The 17,756-nt window shown below is 53.3% G+C and overlaps 1 protein-coding gene across 4 annotated transcripts in view; it reads right to left on the minus strand.

The window, feature by feature from the left end:
- Positions 1-17,756, minus strand: part of SEMA4A (semaphorin 4A) — a 58,366-nt gene that overhangs the window by 12,852 nt on the left and 27,758 nt on the right. For 3 of the 4 annotated variants that reach the window (XM_006113904.4, XM_006113907.4, XM_025180122.2), the window contains 7 exons: positions 15,241-15,399; positions 6,888-7,048; positions 6,338-6,400; positions 5,130-5,228; positions 2,707-2,800; positions 2,458-2,574; positions 1,725-1,855 (listed from right to left, as the gene is read on the minus strand). In XM_006113904.4, coding sequence (XP_006113966.2) covers positions 1,725-1,855; positions 2,458-2,574; positions 2,707-2,800; positions 5,130-5,228; positions 6,338-6,400; positions 6,888-7,048; positions 15,241-15,334 — 759 coding nt within the window. In that variant the 5' untranslated portion in view covers positions 15,335-15,399. Of the gene's footprint in view, positions 1-1,724; positions 1,856-2,457; positions 2,575-2,706; positions 2,801-5,129; positions 5,229-6,337; positions 6,401-6,887; positions 7,049-15,240; positions 15,400-17,436; positions 17,751-17,756 lie in introns of those variants that run through there. The other variant, XM_006113905.4, reaches the window with a different exon arrangement.

Here is a 17,756-nt window from a genome sequence, read left to right on the forward strand (position 1 = left end):
GAGGGGGCATGTGCTACTCCAAAGAGGGGAGGAGCTATTCTGAATGAAGGGAGGTGGCCCAGACTCAATGCCCTACTTGAAATAAAACAGGGGAGTTCTAGGGATATAACTGTGGTCAGTAACCCAGCCACCGGGCTGTGATCAGCGGATGTTCCAGACAAGGATGCTGTAAGAAGCCCTCCTGTGCATATGGCGAGGAACTAAAAGGGTGGATACCAGGCAGGAAACCGCCCAGACCATGGTGAACGGGGCTCTTGGGAGGCTAATGGGCTGGCTTAGGGTCTACCAAGGCCGGAAGGAATCACTGTGAGCGTCCAGCCTGATCTCCCGGAGAGCACAGGACACAGACCTGCCCCCAAATCATTCCTGGAGCCATGATTGGAGGGCTGGGGGAAGCAAGCCCCCAACCCCGCTCCTTCTGCCCAAAGTCCCACACCCCCCCCCCAGGTGCCAAGCCCCCTCCCACACCACAGAGGTAAGCCTTCAGTTCCCCACGGGAGCCTCCCTGACCCAGAGCACCATGAGGAGGATGGGCAGCACTGAAGCAGTGGGCATTCTGGGGGCGGAGCGTGGGCGGGGCCATGCCTTCCCTTGCCTCTTATACCTGCCGTCCACGCCTAGAGCTGATCTCTTAGGAAAAACATCCCGTCTGGATTGACAAGTGGTCGGGGGATGGAGACTCCACCAGGCCCCTGGGTCCTTGATTGCGATGGTTTGCGACACTCAGACTGTCTCTAGACTGCATCCCTTTTCCGTAAAAAGGGATGCAAACTAGACATATTGCAATTGCAAATGAAGCGGGGATTTAAATCTCCCCCCGCTTCATTAGCATAAAAATGGCTGCCGCTTTTTTCCGGCTCGGAGATTTGCTGGAAAAAAGCACCAGTCTAGACGTGGATCTTTCGGAAAATAAAGCCTTTTCTGAAAGTTCCCTTATCCCTCTTAAGCCATAGGGAGCTAGGGGGTCTGAATGCCGGGGGGTAGCTGCAAGGATCTGGAAAGCAGCAGAGGCCACACAGCCAGTTTATTCTTGGACCCCAGGCTGGTGCTGAGCCAGGAAATGGGACATCTGCATTAGGGATGTGAAAGGTTAATTGATTAACCAGTCAGCATCATGGGCAGAGGGCTGCTCCAGCCTTTGGGGCCCACCACAGATGGAGGCACTCCAGCCTGGACAGAGCAGCCCCTGTCCACAGCGGGGGCTGCTCTGGCTGGGTGTGTGGGGGGGGGGGGTCGCTCCAGCCCAGCAGCGGCAGTCAGGGGGGCTGCTCCAGCCTGGCCCCCTCTGCTTGCTCCCCCTTTAATTGGTTAACTGGTTAAACACAATGTTTAACTGGTTAACCAGTTAAATGGGATTTTACATCCCTAATCAGCATGTGTCTATGTCTGTAAATAAGCGAGTGACACCAGCAGCCAGTCCCACATTTCAGCTAGAAAGGCAACACTACAGTCCCCATCAGCCCAGCTCTGGGAGGGCACGGCTGAATTTCTCTCCTTGGCAATGTTGCTGTCTCCCATGGTCCACCCAGCTCTAGGCATCACTCCAGCAGAGATCTGAAGGCCGCCAGGTGGCCTAGATGCCACGGAGGACCGAACAGAGGCCCTGTGCCACTGGTGGGTCACTTTTTGCCACCGGGACAGGCCACAAGCAGGTAAGACCAACGCCAGGGTAGGAGACACATGAGCACGCGTGCTCCCGTAGCCGGTTCGGGCCTGCCTCGTACCTTGCACACGCGAGCCACCCGGGAGACGGTGAGCTTCTCAAGGAAATCAAACTCCTCCGCCGTCTCCTCAAAGAAGAAATAGACCTTCTCGTCGCCAGGGATGTTGACAGAGGCCACGAAGCCCGCGTCGACTGTGGGGGGAAGGAGACCTTAGCTATCCAATCCAGGGGACAGGATGGGGGCTGTGTAAACTTCTGTGGGAGGCTGCGAGCTTGTTGCCTAGGAAACACCTCCCGAAGGGCCTGCGGGCATCAGACATTCACCTGTTGGCGAACAGGTGACGGTGACCTGAGCAAAGCCTCTCCGGGCCTGACTCTCTGAGATGCGAGGCCCCATTAAGCTGCTAAAGGGCCTTAACGAAGGAGGAGCTGGCCCCATGAAAACCCTCCTTGCGCAGGGTCTTCCCTGTACCTGTCCTGGCTGAGAGGAAGACTGTGGGCAAGGGGAGAGCGTACTGAGCTCTGGTTATTCACTACTTCCCAGGGACTGTGGGGGGCCATGGTGAGCCCGGGGGACCCAAGAGCCAGGCCCAGCTCAGCCTTAGAACATGAAGCGCACAAAGGGGTGTTGCAGCCCCTCATTCCAGCCCCACCGGGGCACAGAATCAGGCCCATTAACGGGCAGCTGTAGATTTCAGAGTCTACCTCGCACGGCTCCTGCTCACCCTGGCCCTTCGGCTTTCCCTTTCTCCCCCCCCCATTCCCAGCCACAGGCCGTCCTCCCCCAGCCTCACCGTTCAGCCACCGGAGGAAGGCATCGGTCTTCAGCAAGGCCCGGCTGCCCAGGGTGCGGGAGATGATGGGCTCGTTGCCTTGGAAGTTGTTCATGGTCCCCGTGTAGAGTTCACCATCTGCAGGCAGAGAGAGAGAGCTGTGCCAGTGCCTCTGGGCTCCATCAGGGCAGGCCCCCGAGTAAGGGGTGTGTGTGTGGGGGGGCAGCTTCCTTAGGCCGAAGGGGAGAGGCAGGGGCAGCTCCTACTCACCCACCAGGATGTACGTGTGCTTGTGCTGGGGGTCAAAGGGGCACTGCCCCTTCCCATCCTGGAGGGCAGGAACGAGCATGAAATTCTGCAGCGACTACGAGGAATTAAAAAAAAAAATCAGCGAGTTGCCGAACAAGAACCAACCCAATAGCTTGAGTTCAGCCTAAAGCCGGATCCCTAGAGCCAGCTCCCTGCAGACTCATGAGGACAGGGGAGCCAGCAGCCTCCACAGCGGTCGGTGGCAAGATGGAGAGAGGCCTGGCTCTGAGCTCCCAGAAGGGGTGGGGCCCAGGGGCAGCTAGGGGCTACCCAGCCCTTAGAGCCACCCAGAACGCAAGACACAGGACTCCAGCAGCAAATTAAAGGGCCGGGAGTCTCAGGCCCCTTTGAAACACCAGGATCTGGGGCAACTGCCCTCTTTGTCCCCTCTCGCCCCATCAGCGGGCCTGCATGGAGATGGGGGAGGGGGAAATCCAACTTTAGTAATTAAGATAATTCTCCATATTATAATCAAAGTATTTTACCAAGGCGGGTCAGCCAGTGGCAGTGCCAGGAATGGATGCCAGGTTTCTGAGACCCAGACTGGGGCTGTATTCCCTACACCACACACTTATAACCCCAATCAAGTCACGTGATAATACTAATGGAACCCCAGCCCTCAGGGATCTGGAAAAATCCGGACACCCTTGAATGCTGGAGGCGTTCAGAACCCAGGCCAGAGTCCTGATTCGCTCATTCTTCTGGGGACGACAAAAGAAAAGAGCCAGCGAGGCTCAAAATTGGTTGCTTGTTTTTGCAGAGCTACATTTTTTTGTGTTACACAACCTGGGAAAATCAGAGGCCACGTCCAATGTTCCCTCTAATTTTTTCCATCCATGTACAGAATAAATGTTGTTCTGGTCACTGAGGCATGTGCAGATGTGCACCACAAGTAGAAACACAGGCTGCCAGCTGTGGGCACTCGGTTCATCAGCTGGGCAACATTTGAATCGCTCTTGGGCGGCCGCCCAAGTGCTCAGCTTACAGGGAACACTGGCAGAATTGCCAGGTGTTTGGTATTGAACCATATAAATGTCCGGTATTTTCTAATTAAGTAAGTTTTTCTGCTTTTCCCGGGCCCAGCTCGGCACCTAACGGAAGCCTGCTCGGGACACGCAGCAATTAAAGGGGCCATAACCACATTTCAGCCTGACCTCCCAAATTACCCCTCCTCCCCCGGTGCTTTTGTTTTTGTTTTTGCTTGACAAATTTTTATCACATTTTTGTCTGTTTTTTTTTAAACCATCTGGCAACCCTAAACACTGGCCATGTCTGAAAATATTGACCTGGGTTCCTGTAAATGCACCACTGCTCCTACAAACACAGGCCTTTCTTCTAGAAAGGGAAATAACCAAGGCTAGGTTCAGAAAATATGAAGTAGGGGGCAGCAAAGTTCTTCTACAGAGACTAAAACTTGAGTCTGGACTCCTCCCCACTCACTGTGACTACTAGACCACACTACCTCTCAGACCTGGAAATAGACCCCAAGTCCTGACTTTCCCCCTCCCTCCCTCTCTTCCTCCCTGCTGTCCCTCCCTCTCCCTTTCTCTTTCACACTCTCTCTCTCTCACAGTAGTACAGTCGTCCACACACACACACACACACGCACGCCTATGGCTATATCTACACTGAGGAGGTTTTCTGGGATACCAGAGGTATTCCGGAAAAATCCTGCCACATCCAGGGAACACATTTGCTCTTCCACTTTTTTTTGTGGAAGAGCAAACGCACTCTTTCAGGGAGCCCTGAATTCCTCGTTCCACGAGGAATAAGGGCTCCTCTGAAAGAGGAGGCTTCTCCAAAATTTGGCCTAGTGTAGACGGGCCAAGTTTCGGAAAAGCCTCTTCCGAAAAAAAAAATCAGAAAAAGCTACACAAAATGCGGAGCACATTTTGCATAGCTTTTTCCGACCAAAAAAACGCAGTCTAGACCTAGCTTATAAGGACCAGATTGCCCAGAGTTTAAGCACTTGAAGACATAGGTAGGTATATATTGGGATTTTCAAAAGCATCTCGGTACCTAACTTCCTTTGAAAACCAATGAAATTTAGCTACCTAACTCAGCTACTACTTTTTTTTAAATCTCCACGGGCACCTAAACCCCGTTGTCAATCTGGCCCTAAATGCCTTCTGTCTCCCGCAGTCTGGGCCAGTATTTATGGAGACACCATGGGATAACCCTACATACTGACTGGGGGACCGCAGGGCCAGAGAGAACCTGTCTGTGTCCAGCAGCCTCAGGATGAATCACAGACCAGCCCTGCCTCTTCTGTGAGCCTTGGTCCATTTCCGGATGTAAATGCTTTTGCAGGCTCTGGAGCTCGGTGAAACTCAGACAACCAGTGCCGGAGTTAACACTGCCCCTGGCCCAAACCAGATACTCACAATGTAAGAGCAGTCGGGGCTGAAGGCGTAGGTCCCGCAGACGTACAAGTGAGTCTTGTTCACTGGCACCATGATACGGAGGAAGTTGAAGCATTCTGTCTGTGGGAGAAAAGAACATGCCACTTAAAAATTACAGCTTAGATTTCAGATCACTGATATGCAGCCACTTCTGGGGTGGAATGCAGCTGTGATTTAACAACCCGCAGCAACAGCTCATTGGGAACACTTACCTCTAATTAAAATGCAGCCACCTCTGGGGTGGAGAGAGGCAGCTGTGTCAAAAACACACAGCAACACTGCTCAATGATTATTCACCCAGCATTAAAATGCAGCCGCCTCTGGGGTGGGACTTGGCTGCAGTTCAATAGCACACAGTAACACTCTACAGGGATTCTACTCTGCACTAAAATGCAGCCACCTCTGGGAAGGAGGGTATATCTACACTACCCCGCTAGTTCGAACTAGCGGGGGTAATGTAGTCATCCGCAGTTGCAAATGAAGCCCAGGATTTGAATTTCCCGGGCTTCATTTGCATGAAGCCGGCCGGCGCCATTTTTAAATGCCGGCTAGTTCGAACCCCGTGCCGGCTACATGCGGCACAGAGTAGCTAGTTCGGATTAGGCTTCCTAATCCGAACTAGCTGTACACCTCGTTCCACGAACTAGCGGGGTAGTGTAGACATACCCGGAGAGTGGCACTGTTTCAAAAGCACAGAGCAACACTGCACAATGATTATTCATCCAGCATTAAAAAGCAGCCACCTCTGGGGTGGGACTTGGTAGCAGGTCAGTACCACGGAGCAATGCTATACAGGGGTCACGAGTCACCATCAATCAGCATGTACCTCTGAAGTGGAATGCAACAGCACAAAGCAACACTGCACAGGGATTTCTCACCCAGCCCTAAAAACCAGCTGCCTCTGGGGTGGAGCGTGATAGATGCACAGCAGTTTAGGAGGAGAACACAACTGTGAGAAGAATGCTGCCTAGTGCATCAGCAAGCGCTTCCACTTCCCGTTCAAACTGCAGGAGTGAGAAACCATGCCCAAGAATTGCCCCTCGCGTGGTACCACTTCTCACAGCACCACAAAGCCACCAGCCTCAGACCCACCACCCAGCACTGCCTCTCAGATTCTCTCCAAACATAACTGTGCCCTCTAGGGGCATAATACAGCCCACTCCAGCACCAGCATCTCCCCCTCTCCTTACCAGATTGCTTTTCTTCTTAAAGACACACTCCTGCTTTTTTCCAGGGAAGGGTTGCCACTTTATCTATAGGAGCGGAGAGAGAGAGAGATTCTTGAAGGGTTGGAAGGAAAATGCAACCTGGAGAAAAGGTCAAAGGCCTGTAATAGCACACTGGAAGGAGAGAAAGCTGCTGAAAGCAAAATTCTCAGGGAGGGGAGTATGGTTTAGTGGTCAGAGCAAGGGCACGGGAGAGTCAGGTCTCCTGGCATCTGTTCCTGGTCCTGGGAGGTAGTGTGGTCTAATGGTCAGAGCAAGGCGGATAGGAAGTCAGGACTCTTCAGCTCTATTCTTTCTAGAGGCTTCCCCTTGAGGTTTACCAACATTCATGAATTACATTGCACAGTCCCTCACCCCTGCGTATCACGATCCCTACCTTACAGATGGGGAAACTGAGGCATGGGGCAGGGACCAGAACCCAGATCTGACTTTCGTTCTCCCTCCCCTAGACCAGCTTGCCTCCCTCCTGCACCTGAAATGCTCCTGATTGTGGGGAAAGCCAAGCGCTACTCACTAAGCCCGTCAGCTCCATGGACCCAGGGCTATCCACCCGCAAGGAGAGGATGGTGTCGCGAGCTCCCACGTACAAAGTGCCCTCATCTTCGCTCAGGAGGAATGTATCATAGTTGAAGACTCCATCCTGGCTGAAGCTGGTTAGGATCCTCCGCGAGTCTCCTGGAAGGAACCAAACAGTGCATGGGGTTAATGGCACTTATCACCTACATCTACAGAGGCATCAATATCCCATAATACCACAATATCATAGAGTGGCACCTATATAATGTAAAGTGGTGCCTGTATACCATAACATGGTACATATAGTCCCTAATTCAGCACCTTATACATAAAGAGGCACATACACACTGAAACATTGCATTAGAGTTGGTTGAAAATTTTTCAACAGAACATTTTTCTGCCCGAAACACGTTGATTTCAACAGAACTTCATTTGTAGGTGAAAATCACCTAACAAAGCATCATCCGAGGAAGTGGCTTTTGCCCACAAAAGCTCATGACACAAAACAAATGTTTTTACCAGAATTCACTGAGGTGGAAATGTTGAAATTCAACATCTTATTCCAAGTCAGAACACAGACCAATTCTGAAATGACGGAACTTCCCGCTAAACCCAGAAACATAACTTCCTGCAAAACTCTACATGACACGTAGCTGTTGTAACACGAGTCGATAGATCACAACTTACCAAATGGATGTGGTAACATAGGATCTGTATGCAGAGACTGAACATGTATGTGTCACAACTGATCAGGTGCAAATTGTAACACAGCGTTGATATACAGCAACTTACATTTATATACCACGTTTAGCATCTGTATGCTGTAAAACAAATATGCCACAAGACAGCATGTATGTGCTTCAGTGACGAGGCCTCCGGATACCTGGGTTCTAGACCAGGTTCTGCTGAAGACCCATTGGGTGGCCTGAAACAAGTCTCTTCCCCTCCTGCATTTGCCTTGTATATGGAAGCTCCACAGGGTGTGGCCTAGCTCTCACTGTGTGTTTGTACAGCTCCTAGCACACTGGGGCTCTGATCTTAGTGCGGGCCTCTTGGCGATAATGCAGATACATAATAAATGTATTTACTGTAACAGAGCACCTGCATAGCCAAACATAGCATAGATATGTAACTATACACACACACACACACACACACATCGAGTCACTCAGTGCCTGTATTCTGTAATGTAGCAGATATGTACCACAATGGGACAATTTATACCGTAATCTATATCTCTATATTTTAGAGATTTGTGTGTCTGTCTGCGAGTCCATTTTCCTTAATGGTAACAGCTAAGACCATCAAATTTGGCATGCAACTTCCTCTTCCTCTAACGTAAAGCAAGGGCAGGGTCTGTTTGTGCCAGGAAAACTGAGAGCCCTGGGAAAACGGCAGTTTTCCATAACCTGTGACGGGACGAGCTGTTCAGAGGGACATAATTTGAGAGTGGCCCCACTGGGGGCGGCCACACCACCACGGGAGAGGCCTGCTGTGCTGGCGCTCTGCCATTTTGCCTGCCAATGTAATAGTAAGTAGCCTTCCTGCCCCAAACCCTACCCCCCTGCCATCCTTGTCCACAGCACTGGGGGAGGGGGCTGGGGCGAGAGAAAAGACCTGTGCTGGATGGGATCCCCCTGCCCTGAGCCATTCCTCCCTCCCAACCCACACTCTCGCAGCCCTCCACCCCCAGCCTTCTGCACTGCCCCTCATATCCCCAAGGCCCTGCCCTGACTCCTGCGCTCCTCCCGACCCCTGCCAGCCCCCTGAAGGTCCCAGGGAACTGCTAGTAGACTACAGACACCCCGCAACTAAGTGCCTAGACAATGTAATGCAGCATGTTATATCCCATAGACTTTCAGCGCTCTAGGGGTCTGACCAGAAGCCCACTGAAGCCAAAGGAATTGCCGCTGATGGGGTCTTGAGCACTGGCAGAAACACTAGCCAGCATATGCAGTGGGAATGCTCCTGGAGCTACAAAAGAGCCGGGTGGAGAAGGGAGGGGGTGTGTCATGTCCTTTTCCCAGCAGTGGATGGGTGGGAAAGAAGGCGGAGGTTGCTAGTCTCACAGCAGGGGGCGCTTTCCCCCTCAGTCAATGCTGACCCTCATGCTCCAGCAGGGTGCTGCAAGAGGATGGGGGTGGGTGGGGACTCAGCAGAGGGCGCTCTCCGTTCTGTGCCCACTTGTACATAGAGTTAGGGCATGTCTAGACTATCCTCGGCTTCTGAAAGAAGATATGCAAATTTGGTGTGAATTTGCATATCTTCTTTCGATCCCTTTTTCGGAAGAGGTTTTTTCAAAAAAAAAAAAAGCAGTCTAGACAGGGTTTTTCGCGCAACCCCCCCTTTTTCGAAAGAACCCTGAAAACCTCGTTTTTGAGGAATAAGGGTTCTTTCGAGAAAGGGGGGTTGTGCGAAAAACCTTGTCTAGGCTGCTTTCTTTCTTTTTTTTTTTTTTTGGAAACCTCTTCCAAAAAAAAGGGATCAGAAATTTGTGCCAAATTTGCATATCTTCTTTTGGAAGCCAAGGGTAGTCTAGACGTGCCCTTAGAGAACAGTGTATTGCCAGAGTCCTAGAATCACAAAATACAAGAACTGGAAGGGACCTTGAGAGGTCATCAAGTCCAGTCCCCGACCCTCACAGCAGGACCAAGCACCATCTACATCATCCCTGACATATCTATCCAACCTGCTCTTAAATTCCTCCAGCGATGGAGATTCCACAGCCACCCTAGGCAATTTATTCCAGTTTTTAACAACCTTGACAGGAAGTTTTTTCCTAATGTCCAACCTAAACCTCCCTTGCCGCAATTTAAGCCCATTGCTTCTTGTCCTGTCATTGCAGGCCAAGGAGAACAAGTTTTCTCCCTCCTCCTTGTAACACCCTTTTAGTTACCTGAAAACTGTTATCATGTCCCCTCTCAGTCTTTTCTTTTCCAAACTAAACAAGCCCAATTCTTTGTCTTCCCTCATAGCTCAAGTTTTCTAGACCTTTCATCATTTTTGTTGTTCTTCTCCAGACCTTCTCCAATTTCTCCGCATCTTTCCTGAAATGTGGTGCCCATAAGTGGACACAATACTCCAGCTGAGGACTAATCAGAGCAGAGTAGAGCAGAAGAATTACTTCTTGTGTTTGCTCACAATACTCCTGTTAATGCATCTTAGAGTGATGTTTGCTTTTTTTGCAACAGGGTCACATTGTGGACTCATATTTAGCTTGTGGTCCACTATGACTCTTAGATCCCTTTCTGTAGTCCTCCTTCCAACACAGTCGCTTCCCATTCTGTATGTGTGAAACTGACTGTTCCTTCCTAAGTGGAGCACTTTGCATTTGTCCTTATTAAACCTCATCCTGTTTACCTCAGACCATTTCTCCAGTTTGTCCAAATCATTTTGAATTATGATCCTCTCCTCCAAAGCACTTGCAACCCCTTCCAGCTTGCACAGTTAATAAGTGTTCTCTCTATGGCCAATATCTAAATCATTGATGAAGATACTGAATAGAACTGATCCCCAAACAGACCCCTGTGACGACGCGATGGGGTTTTCCCATCTCCTGCACCCCTGAAATGGCACAACAGACTCCACCAGCCAGTAGAATAGAGGGAGTTTATTACTTCTCCAGGATACAGCACAGCACAGATGTCATCTGGTTACAGGAACTGGGGCTAAGAGGCCTCAGTGCCCCTCCTAGAGATGGGGGGTGGCTGGGCCCTACAATCCCAGCCCCTCCCTAGCTCCTTCTCCCCTGCTTCCCAGACAGAAACTAACTCACTTCCAGCCCTGCCCCCCAGCCAGGGGCCGCATTCCACCTTCCTTTGTTTCTCTCCCTGGGGGGTAGCTGGTCAGACAGGTTGAGAGACCCCTTTTGCATAATGACTCATCCCCTGCCCTGCTGGGCCATGCTACAGCCAGCAAGTTACCCCCCACTACGTCACAACCCCCGTGGAGCCCCACTTGTTATGTTCTTGCGGAATGACTGTGAACCATTAATAGCTGTTCTCAGAGAGTAGTTATCTGGCCAGTTATGCCTGCACCTTATAGCAACCCTACGTAAGTTGTGTTTCCCTAGTTTATTGATAAGAAGGTCATGCAAGACCATATCAAATGCTTTACTGAAGTCAAGCTATACCACGACTACCGCTTCCCCTTTATCCACAAGGCTTGTTATCCTACTGAAGAAAGCTATCAGATTGGTTTGACTGATATAAAAATAACGAGGTCCGGATCATTTGCAGATACTGAAGATCTTGCAGCGCTTTGGCAGGAGCAAAATGCTGTCTTGCCAGATTCAGCCGAGATCATTTCCAGAAGGCCTCAGAGCACCGGAAACGCTTCACAGGCCTTAATTGTTTATAGGCAGCAAAAGCAAACAGACCCCCCCCCAAAAAAAAATCCCCAGCAGCATTTGCATCCCAAATTGCAACCCCGTCCTAGAATTTGTGCTTGTGAGTGCCATAGAATCACAGAGCTGTGTGGCTGGAAGGGATTTTGTGAGATCACCTAATAATACAAGCCCTCAACCCCCATGAACAGAAATTGACTAGCTCCCAATGCCCAACGTGACTAGTCTATTTCCAGAGGTGGAAAAAAAAGAAACCCAAACAAAGCAAAGGATGAAATAAGAAAATTAGATCTTGCAAATCTCTTATTGATTTAATCACCCGTCACAGGGAAGGAAAATTGATTTATTAAAATGTGTGTGTGGGGGGGAGAGGCCTGATTCTCACTAATCTGGTACCATAAAGTGAGAGTCAGTGTCTTTTTCTCCACCACTTAGTGGCTCCCTTTCCTCTGCTAGAATGAAGTAAAGGGAGCCAGCGTGAGGCTCAGGCTCATGATTTTAATCTGGACAAATTCCAGCTCCTCTTAATAGCAGCCTTGCCTCCTGCTATTAGGAAGCACCGCCTGAAATGCAGCCCGAATGCTCCGTTGCTGCATTTGCTCTGCTGCGTGGAGTGAGGAGGGTTTCTACAGTGCAGGCGCTAGGTGTGGACTCACGGGGATCTATTCCTGACTTTCAGCAACTCGCTTCAGTCCAGATACATCTGGGGGATGGGGCTGGGGGCCGCTAGAGCCCATAGGCAACACATAGCTGTTTAGGGCACCATGAAATTTCAGTCTGGTGCCCTGAATTTCACGGTGCCCTCTGCGGCTGCGTGTTTTGCCTAGTGGTAAGGACAGCTCTGAGCAACCCCCACTCAATGCCGGTCCAACGGCCCCTTGCCCCGTCCCCTGGCTGTTCCTCCACCGCTCAGCCTGGCTGCCTCCTGCCCTATCCGCCGGCCACTCTCCCCGGCTCAGTGCCCAACCCCCGCTCACCAGGCAGAGGTGAACACCCCTTACAGGATGGAGGACTAAGCAGGGGGCCACCATGCAGCAAATGGCTGAAAAGAAGCGGCGCTTTCCTTTTAAAAGCTGCTTCTCTCTGGCCGGTTGCGTGGCCGCTTGCTGCTCCTTTGGCCTGCGCATCCCTGCCGGCTCTATTCCGGGTTCCCAACTCTCCTGGACCAGATGTCACTGCAGTAAATAGCGTCCAGTCCATCCAGTTCAGGAGAGTTGGCAACCACTTTTCCCCACCCTCAACAGCTTCAGCTTGGGAGGTGGGGGTCTGGTGAAGGGCACCTGCACCAGTAGGGACAGCCCTGCAGATCCCCCAAGGTATCTTGGCACCTAACTCCCACAGGTTAGGTGCCTAAATACCTTTAGGTATCTAGCCTTAAAGTCTCTGTGCCTCAATCTCCCATCTGAAAAGCTTGGAGAAAAACCCTTCCTTTGTCCCCCCCATAGCCTGTCTTGCTGATTTACAGCATAAGACATCCAGGAGCAGGGACTGACTCGCACTGTGTTTATGCACCACCTAGATTGCATCCTCCAGGGGCTACCAATAAGAAATAAACTTTGCTCAACCCTCTTGCACCGTCCTGTTTCCTCGCAATTCAAGTGCTTGTTAAGATGCTTTTCCTCTCTAGCCAGCCCAGCCATATATAGCTCTTCTCATCTCCCCTCTTAAATCAGATCCATCTCCCGCACCCAGCAAGTCCCTTCCCAGCTCAGCAGAAATGCCTGCAACATTTCTTTCCTTTTCAGAAGCAGCTGAAAGGCAATCGGGTTTAATAGACGGCTGCTCGCCAGAGAGGCTGCAGCTGGGATGTGCTTTCACGGGGTGCCAGCAGATGCCAGGGTCATTATGAACATTCTCGGGAGCTCTGGCATTTACTGTCTCTGGGTTTGGAAAATGAAAAATGCCTTCGCTTTGTGCAATCGGGGCCCGATCCAAAGTCAGTGGAAAGAGTCATGTGACCATGGAGTCCACAGCCATAAGGGACCATTGTGAGCAGCTAGCTTGACCTCTTGCACAAGGCTGGCTCGCTAGAGAGCGTGAGACTCCCAGGCTGGTTCCTTGGGGGAGAACAGAATCACAGAATCCTAGGACTGGAAGAGACCTCAGGAGGCCATCGAGTCCAGCCCCCTGCCCAAAGCAGGACCAATCCCAACTAAACCATCCCAGCCAGGGCTTCGTCAAGCCAGGACTTAAAAACCTCTAGGGATGGAGATTCCACCCCCTCCCTAGGGAACCCATTCCAGAGCTTCCCTACCATGCCAGGGACATTGCTTTTCCTAATATCCAACCTAGACCTCCCCCACTGCAACTTGAGACCATTGCTCCTTGTTCTGCCATCTGCCACCACTGAGAACAGCCTCTCTCCATCCTCTTTGGAACCCCCCTTCAGGAAGTTGAAGGCTGCTGTCAAATCCCACCTAACACTCCTCTGCTGCAGACGAAATAAGCCCAAATTCCCCAGAAGTCATGGGCTCCAGCCCCCTAATAATTTTTGTTGCCTTCTGTTGGACTTTCTCCAATGCGTCCACATCATTTCTGTAACGGGGCCCCCAGAATTGGACACAATACTCCAGATGTGTTCTCACCTGTGCTGAATAGAGGGGAATAATCACTTCCCTAGATCGGCTGGCAATGCTCCTCCTAATGCACCCCAATGTGCCATCAGCCTTCTTGGCTACAAGGGCACCCTGTTGATTCATATCCAGCTTCTCATCCATTGTAATCCCCAGGTCCTTTTCTGCCAAACTGCTGCTTAGCCAGTCGGCCCCCAGCCTGTAACAATACTTGGGATTCTTCCGTCCCAAGTGCAGGACTCTGCACTCGTCCTTGTTGAACCTCATCAGATTTCTTTTGGCCCAATCCCCCAATTTGTCTAGATCACTCTGAACTCTATCCCTATCCTGTCTCATAACGGGGCCCAGCTGAGGTTTGAACTCAGGCCCCCTCAAGCCATTGGCGACCCTGGTCAGCTTTGGATCACTTCCGTAGTGCGCTAACGGCTGTGCCTTAGGCTGTATGTTCTGCTGCTCCCCCTCCAGTGAATAGCATCACTGTCGTCTCTAATGGGATCCCTGAGCTACCAAAAGCCAGCCAGGCGCACAGCACCTATGCAGCAGCTCTGCAAACAGAACCCAGGCATCCTGCAGAGCCTCGGCCTTGAATAGGGACTGGCTTGCCAGTGCTGACAGCCCACGGGTGCTCTCTGTATGAGCTAGGGAGGAGCCACAAGAACAGAGACATAGCAAGATTACCCCCCCACCTCCCATTGGCTCTACTCCCCAAATACCCCATGCTCTTGGCTCACACTATGTATTCCTGGTGAGCTGCCCCCGCCTTCCCCTGGAAGTTCCCTCCAGCCCCCTGCCTCATCTTCCCTTTGGAGACTACGATGCTGCAACATGTCATGTGACCAAGGTTGGCTCGGCATGGCCCCATTGGGACCAATTTGGACAGCACCTCCAGGGCCTGCTCCAAAGCCCAGCAGGAGCTTTGCCACGGAACCCATCAGGCCGTAGATCAAGCCGCAGGGTGAGCCCCGCCGGAGAGTGGCGCCCATTGTAGGCCCGTGTGAGGTCCCATGCCGGGGCATGGGAGGAGAGCTCAGGATCTGAACTCACCTCTTCTCTGCCAGCCCCCTCCAAAGCATCCGCCCCCAACCCCTTCTCTCCAGGGCAGCTTTTGAGATCAGAGCCCTGCTCTTCACACAAGCCGCGTGGACAGGGAGATGGGAGATGCCCCCCCAGTCCTGGCTACAGGCAAAGAGCCTCTCTCTCTTCCTCCACCCTAGGCCTGCCGAGGAGGGCACAGCTCTCTCCTTCTCTTCCTTTCACCCCTTCCTTCATATCCTCCTTTTAACGGCCTCTCTCGCGGAGCTTGCTCTGTTTCCTTTATTCTCTCTGCCTTCTGTCTGGCCAGGTCTGTCCGTCTTTGCTCTCCCCATTCCTTTCTTCCTCTCCCTCCTACTCTCTTCATTCTTTCGCCTCCCCCGTCCCACCCGTTGGCTCACCTCTTGGGAAGGTGACTCTGGGAAGCAGATCTGTGCACAAGAAGGTGACGGGCATCAGCACACTGCACAGGAGCCGGAGCGCCTGGCCGTGCATGGCTGGTTATCGGCAAGGCTGAAGCTTTCGGTGAAATCTGCAGGGACACGGCCCTGGTTCTCGAGCTGTTGAGGAAGCAGGGAGGGAGGGAGGGGAGATGGTTGAATCACGCAAAGCAGCCACATGAAAGAGCCCCGGCCCCAGCACCCCACCAGCAGCGGAAGTGCTAGACTGGAGGCAGGGCCGTGTGCAGTCATATCTCCTCAAGGGGAGGCTGCTTTCCATCCCTTCACGCCATCCTGGGGGCCCCGCCGGCAGCTGCAGCACCGGGGAGCAAAGGAGCTGAGCGTGGGGCTGAGACGGGGCCACCGAGACAGCAGGAGGCTGATCCAGGCAGCAGGAGAAGCTGCCCAGGTCTCAATTCTCAGCGGTTCAGCTGCCGCTGCTGGGGCAAGATGGATGTGCAGGTGCCCAGCCATCCTCCATATCAACTGGAGCAGCCTCAAGGCTGCTCTAATTTACATGCCACCCCCTATTGGCCCTGAGGCCCTATGGCCACGCCCCCTATGCGGGGTAGGCATGCCACGTGTGTCCCCTCAGGCCCACGTGCAAGATAAGAGCCTACTGCTGCTGCCAGCGGATGGGGCAACTCCTTGAGCTCAGATTGGTGCTGATGGGCGGCCTCTTCATGCCCAGACGAACGCTTTCTTTAGCAATGCTCAGGGCAGGCCTCCCTCCCCCACTCCAGCTGATGCCTACCGAGCAATCTCGTCCTCATCACATCCCAAGCCCCTCTCTGCCATCCCTCACTCCCGAAGCCTGGGCCTCCCTCCCTTCCCCCGTCACTCACTTCTCACGCCCTTTCCAGGGGCGGGGAGCCCCAGAGGCAGGGGCAGCCCGTCCATATAGGCGAACTAAGCGGTTGCCAAGTTAAATGGGGCGCCAAACGGTGGTGCAATATCATTGAGGGGTTTGGAGGTGGGGGCGCCGATTGCATGGTTCACCTAGGGTGCCAGTTGCTGGCAGCTAGTCTAGGGCCTCCCCTACCCAAAGGAAGCCCTTTGCAGAGACCATATTGGCCAAGCTGCCCAGGTCCTGTGGCTCGTGCCCAAAGGGTTGGGGGACATGCGTTGCTGGTGTCAGTGGTCTGGGCTGAATTTAGAGGGCCGGATCCAAGCCCTGATCCAAAGCCGGCTGAAGCCAGTGGAGTCCTTGCAGCCCCAGCCCTCCAGAAGCACAACGGCTCTGTTTGGAGCAGCTGGGGCATTGTATGAGGCGCTCCCAGGAAGGCGCAGATTCCCCCTGTACTCCAGGGAGCGGCCTCAAAAGCCACTGACTGCCGAGAGACTGGCTGCTATAACCCCAACGCCAGCCCCACGGCCCTTTCTCCTCCCCCTCCCAGCCAGATTGCAACACCTGCGGAGGCTACGCCGAGCCGTCGCGCTCATTGCTGGGAACGGTGGGGCAAGAGGAGGTTATGAAACGTGGGGCATTGGCAGCTCCCCTGGGGCGGGAAAGGATCACACCCTGACCCTGCTCGCAGCCACTCGGGCTCCTGCCTCACTTAGAGCCTCTCCGAGTCCAGAAAGGCAGCCGCAGGGGCGGGGCGGGGAGACGTCCAGGTGCCCATCCCCATGCCCGGCCAGGCCCCGCTGTCTGGGCAGGAGAGATCATCGCCAGCCCCAGCTTTGTGTTACTCAGCAGAGCCTCAGCCTTCCCCCGCCCCCCTGAACTTTGTTCTCTCCGTGGCACAAACGGCAGCTAATAACCCGGGGGAGAGGCAAGTGCAGTTCCGGAGGGCGCTTTCGCCAGCCACAAAGGCGACGCCCAGCCCCCAAGCTAGCGAGGGAAGGGACCCAGGGCCTGACACTGAGGAGGGGGGAGGGATTTTAAATAAGGGGAACGAAAAGAAACCCTCCCTCCCTTTGAGCACCAGCTCGCAAAGCCCCCCTGGACCTGTATTTCTAGAGAGCGGAAGCCCCTTCAAGTCCCCTCTCTAGCCCTCGCCACAGACCTCAGACCCCCTTGCTGGGCACTTTCCCCAGCCCACTAGATAAGAGATTGTGAGCTTAGTACGCAGCTCAGAGCCGCTCCCCCTGGGTCCTGCGCCCCCCTCGTGGATCCCTGCCCTGTGGGATCCAGCTGCTTATTCTCCACCTTACCTCTGCTGGGTTGAGGCCAGAGGGCACGGGCAGAAGCAGCTCATTGGCAGCTAAGCCCCTGGCAGATCCCCGCAGCGCTGGGTGGCCGGGCTCCGGCGCCAGTGCCCGGTGCCCATCGGAGCTGTCTTGGGAGGCCACCCCGGATTGGAATGTACAGCCACGCTCCAGCCGGCGGGGCCAGTTCCCGGGCTCGCGCTGCTCCCGGACACTTGCTCAGTTCCTTTCCCTCCTGGGCTGGCGTCCAGCCTGCGCACCAGCGAGCAGAGGCTGCCGGCTCACCCTGGCAGCCGCCTAGGCTGGGGTGGGGAAGTGTCACTCAC

Source organism: Pelodiscus sinensis, chromosome 24 (assembly GCF_049634645.1).
Source record: "Pelodiscus sinensis isolate JC-2024 chromosome 24, ASM4963464v1, whole genome shotgun sequence".
NCBI classification, from domain to species: domain Eukaryota; kingdom Metazoa; phylum Chordata; order Testudines; family Trionychidae; genus Pelodiscus; species Pelodiscus sinensis.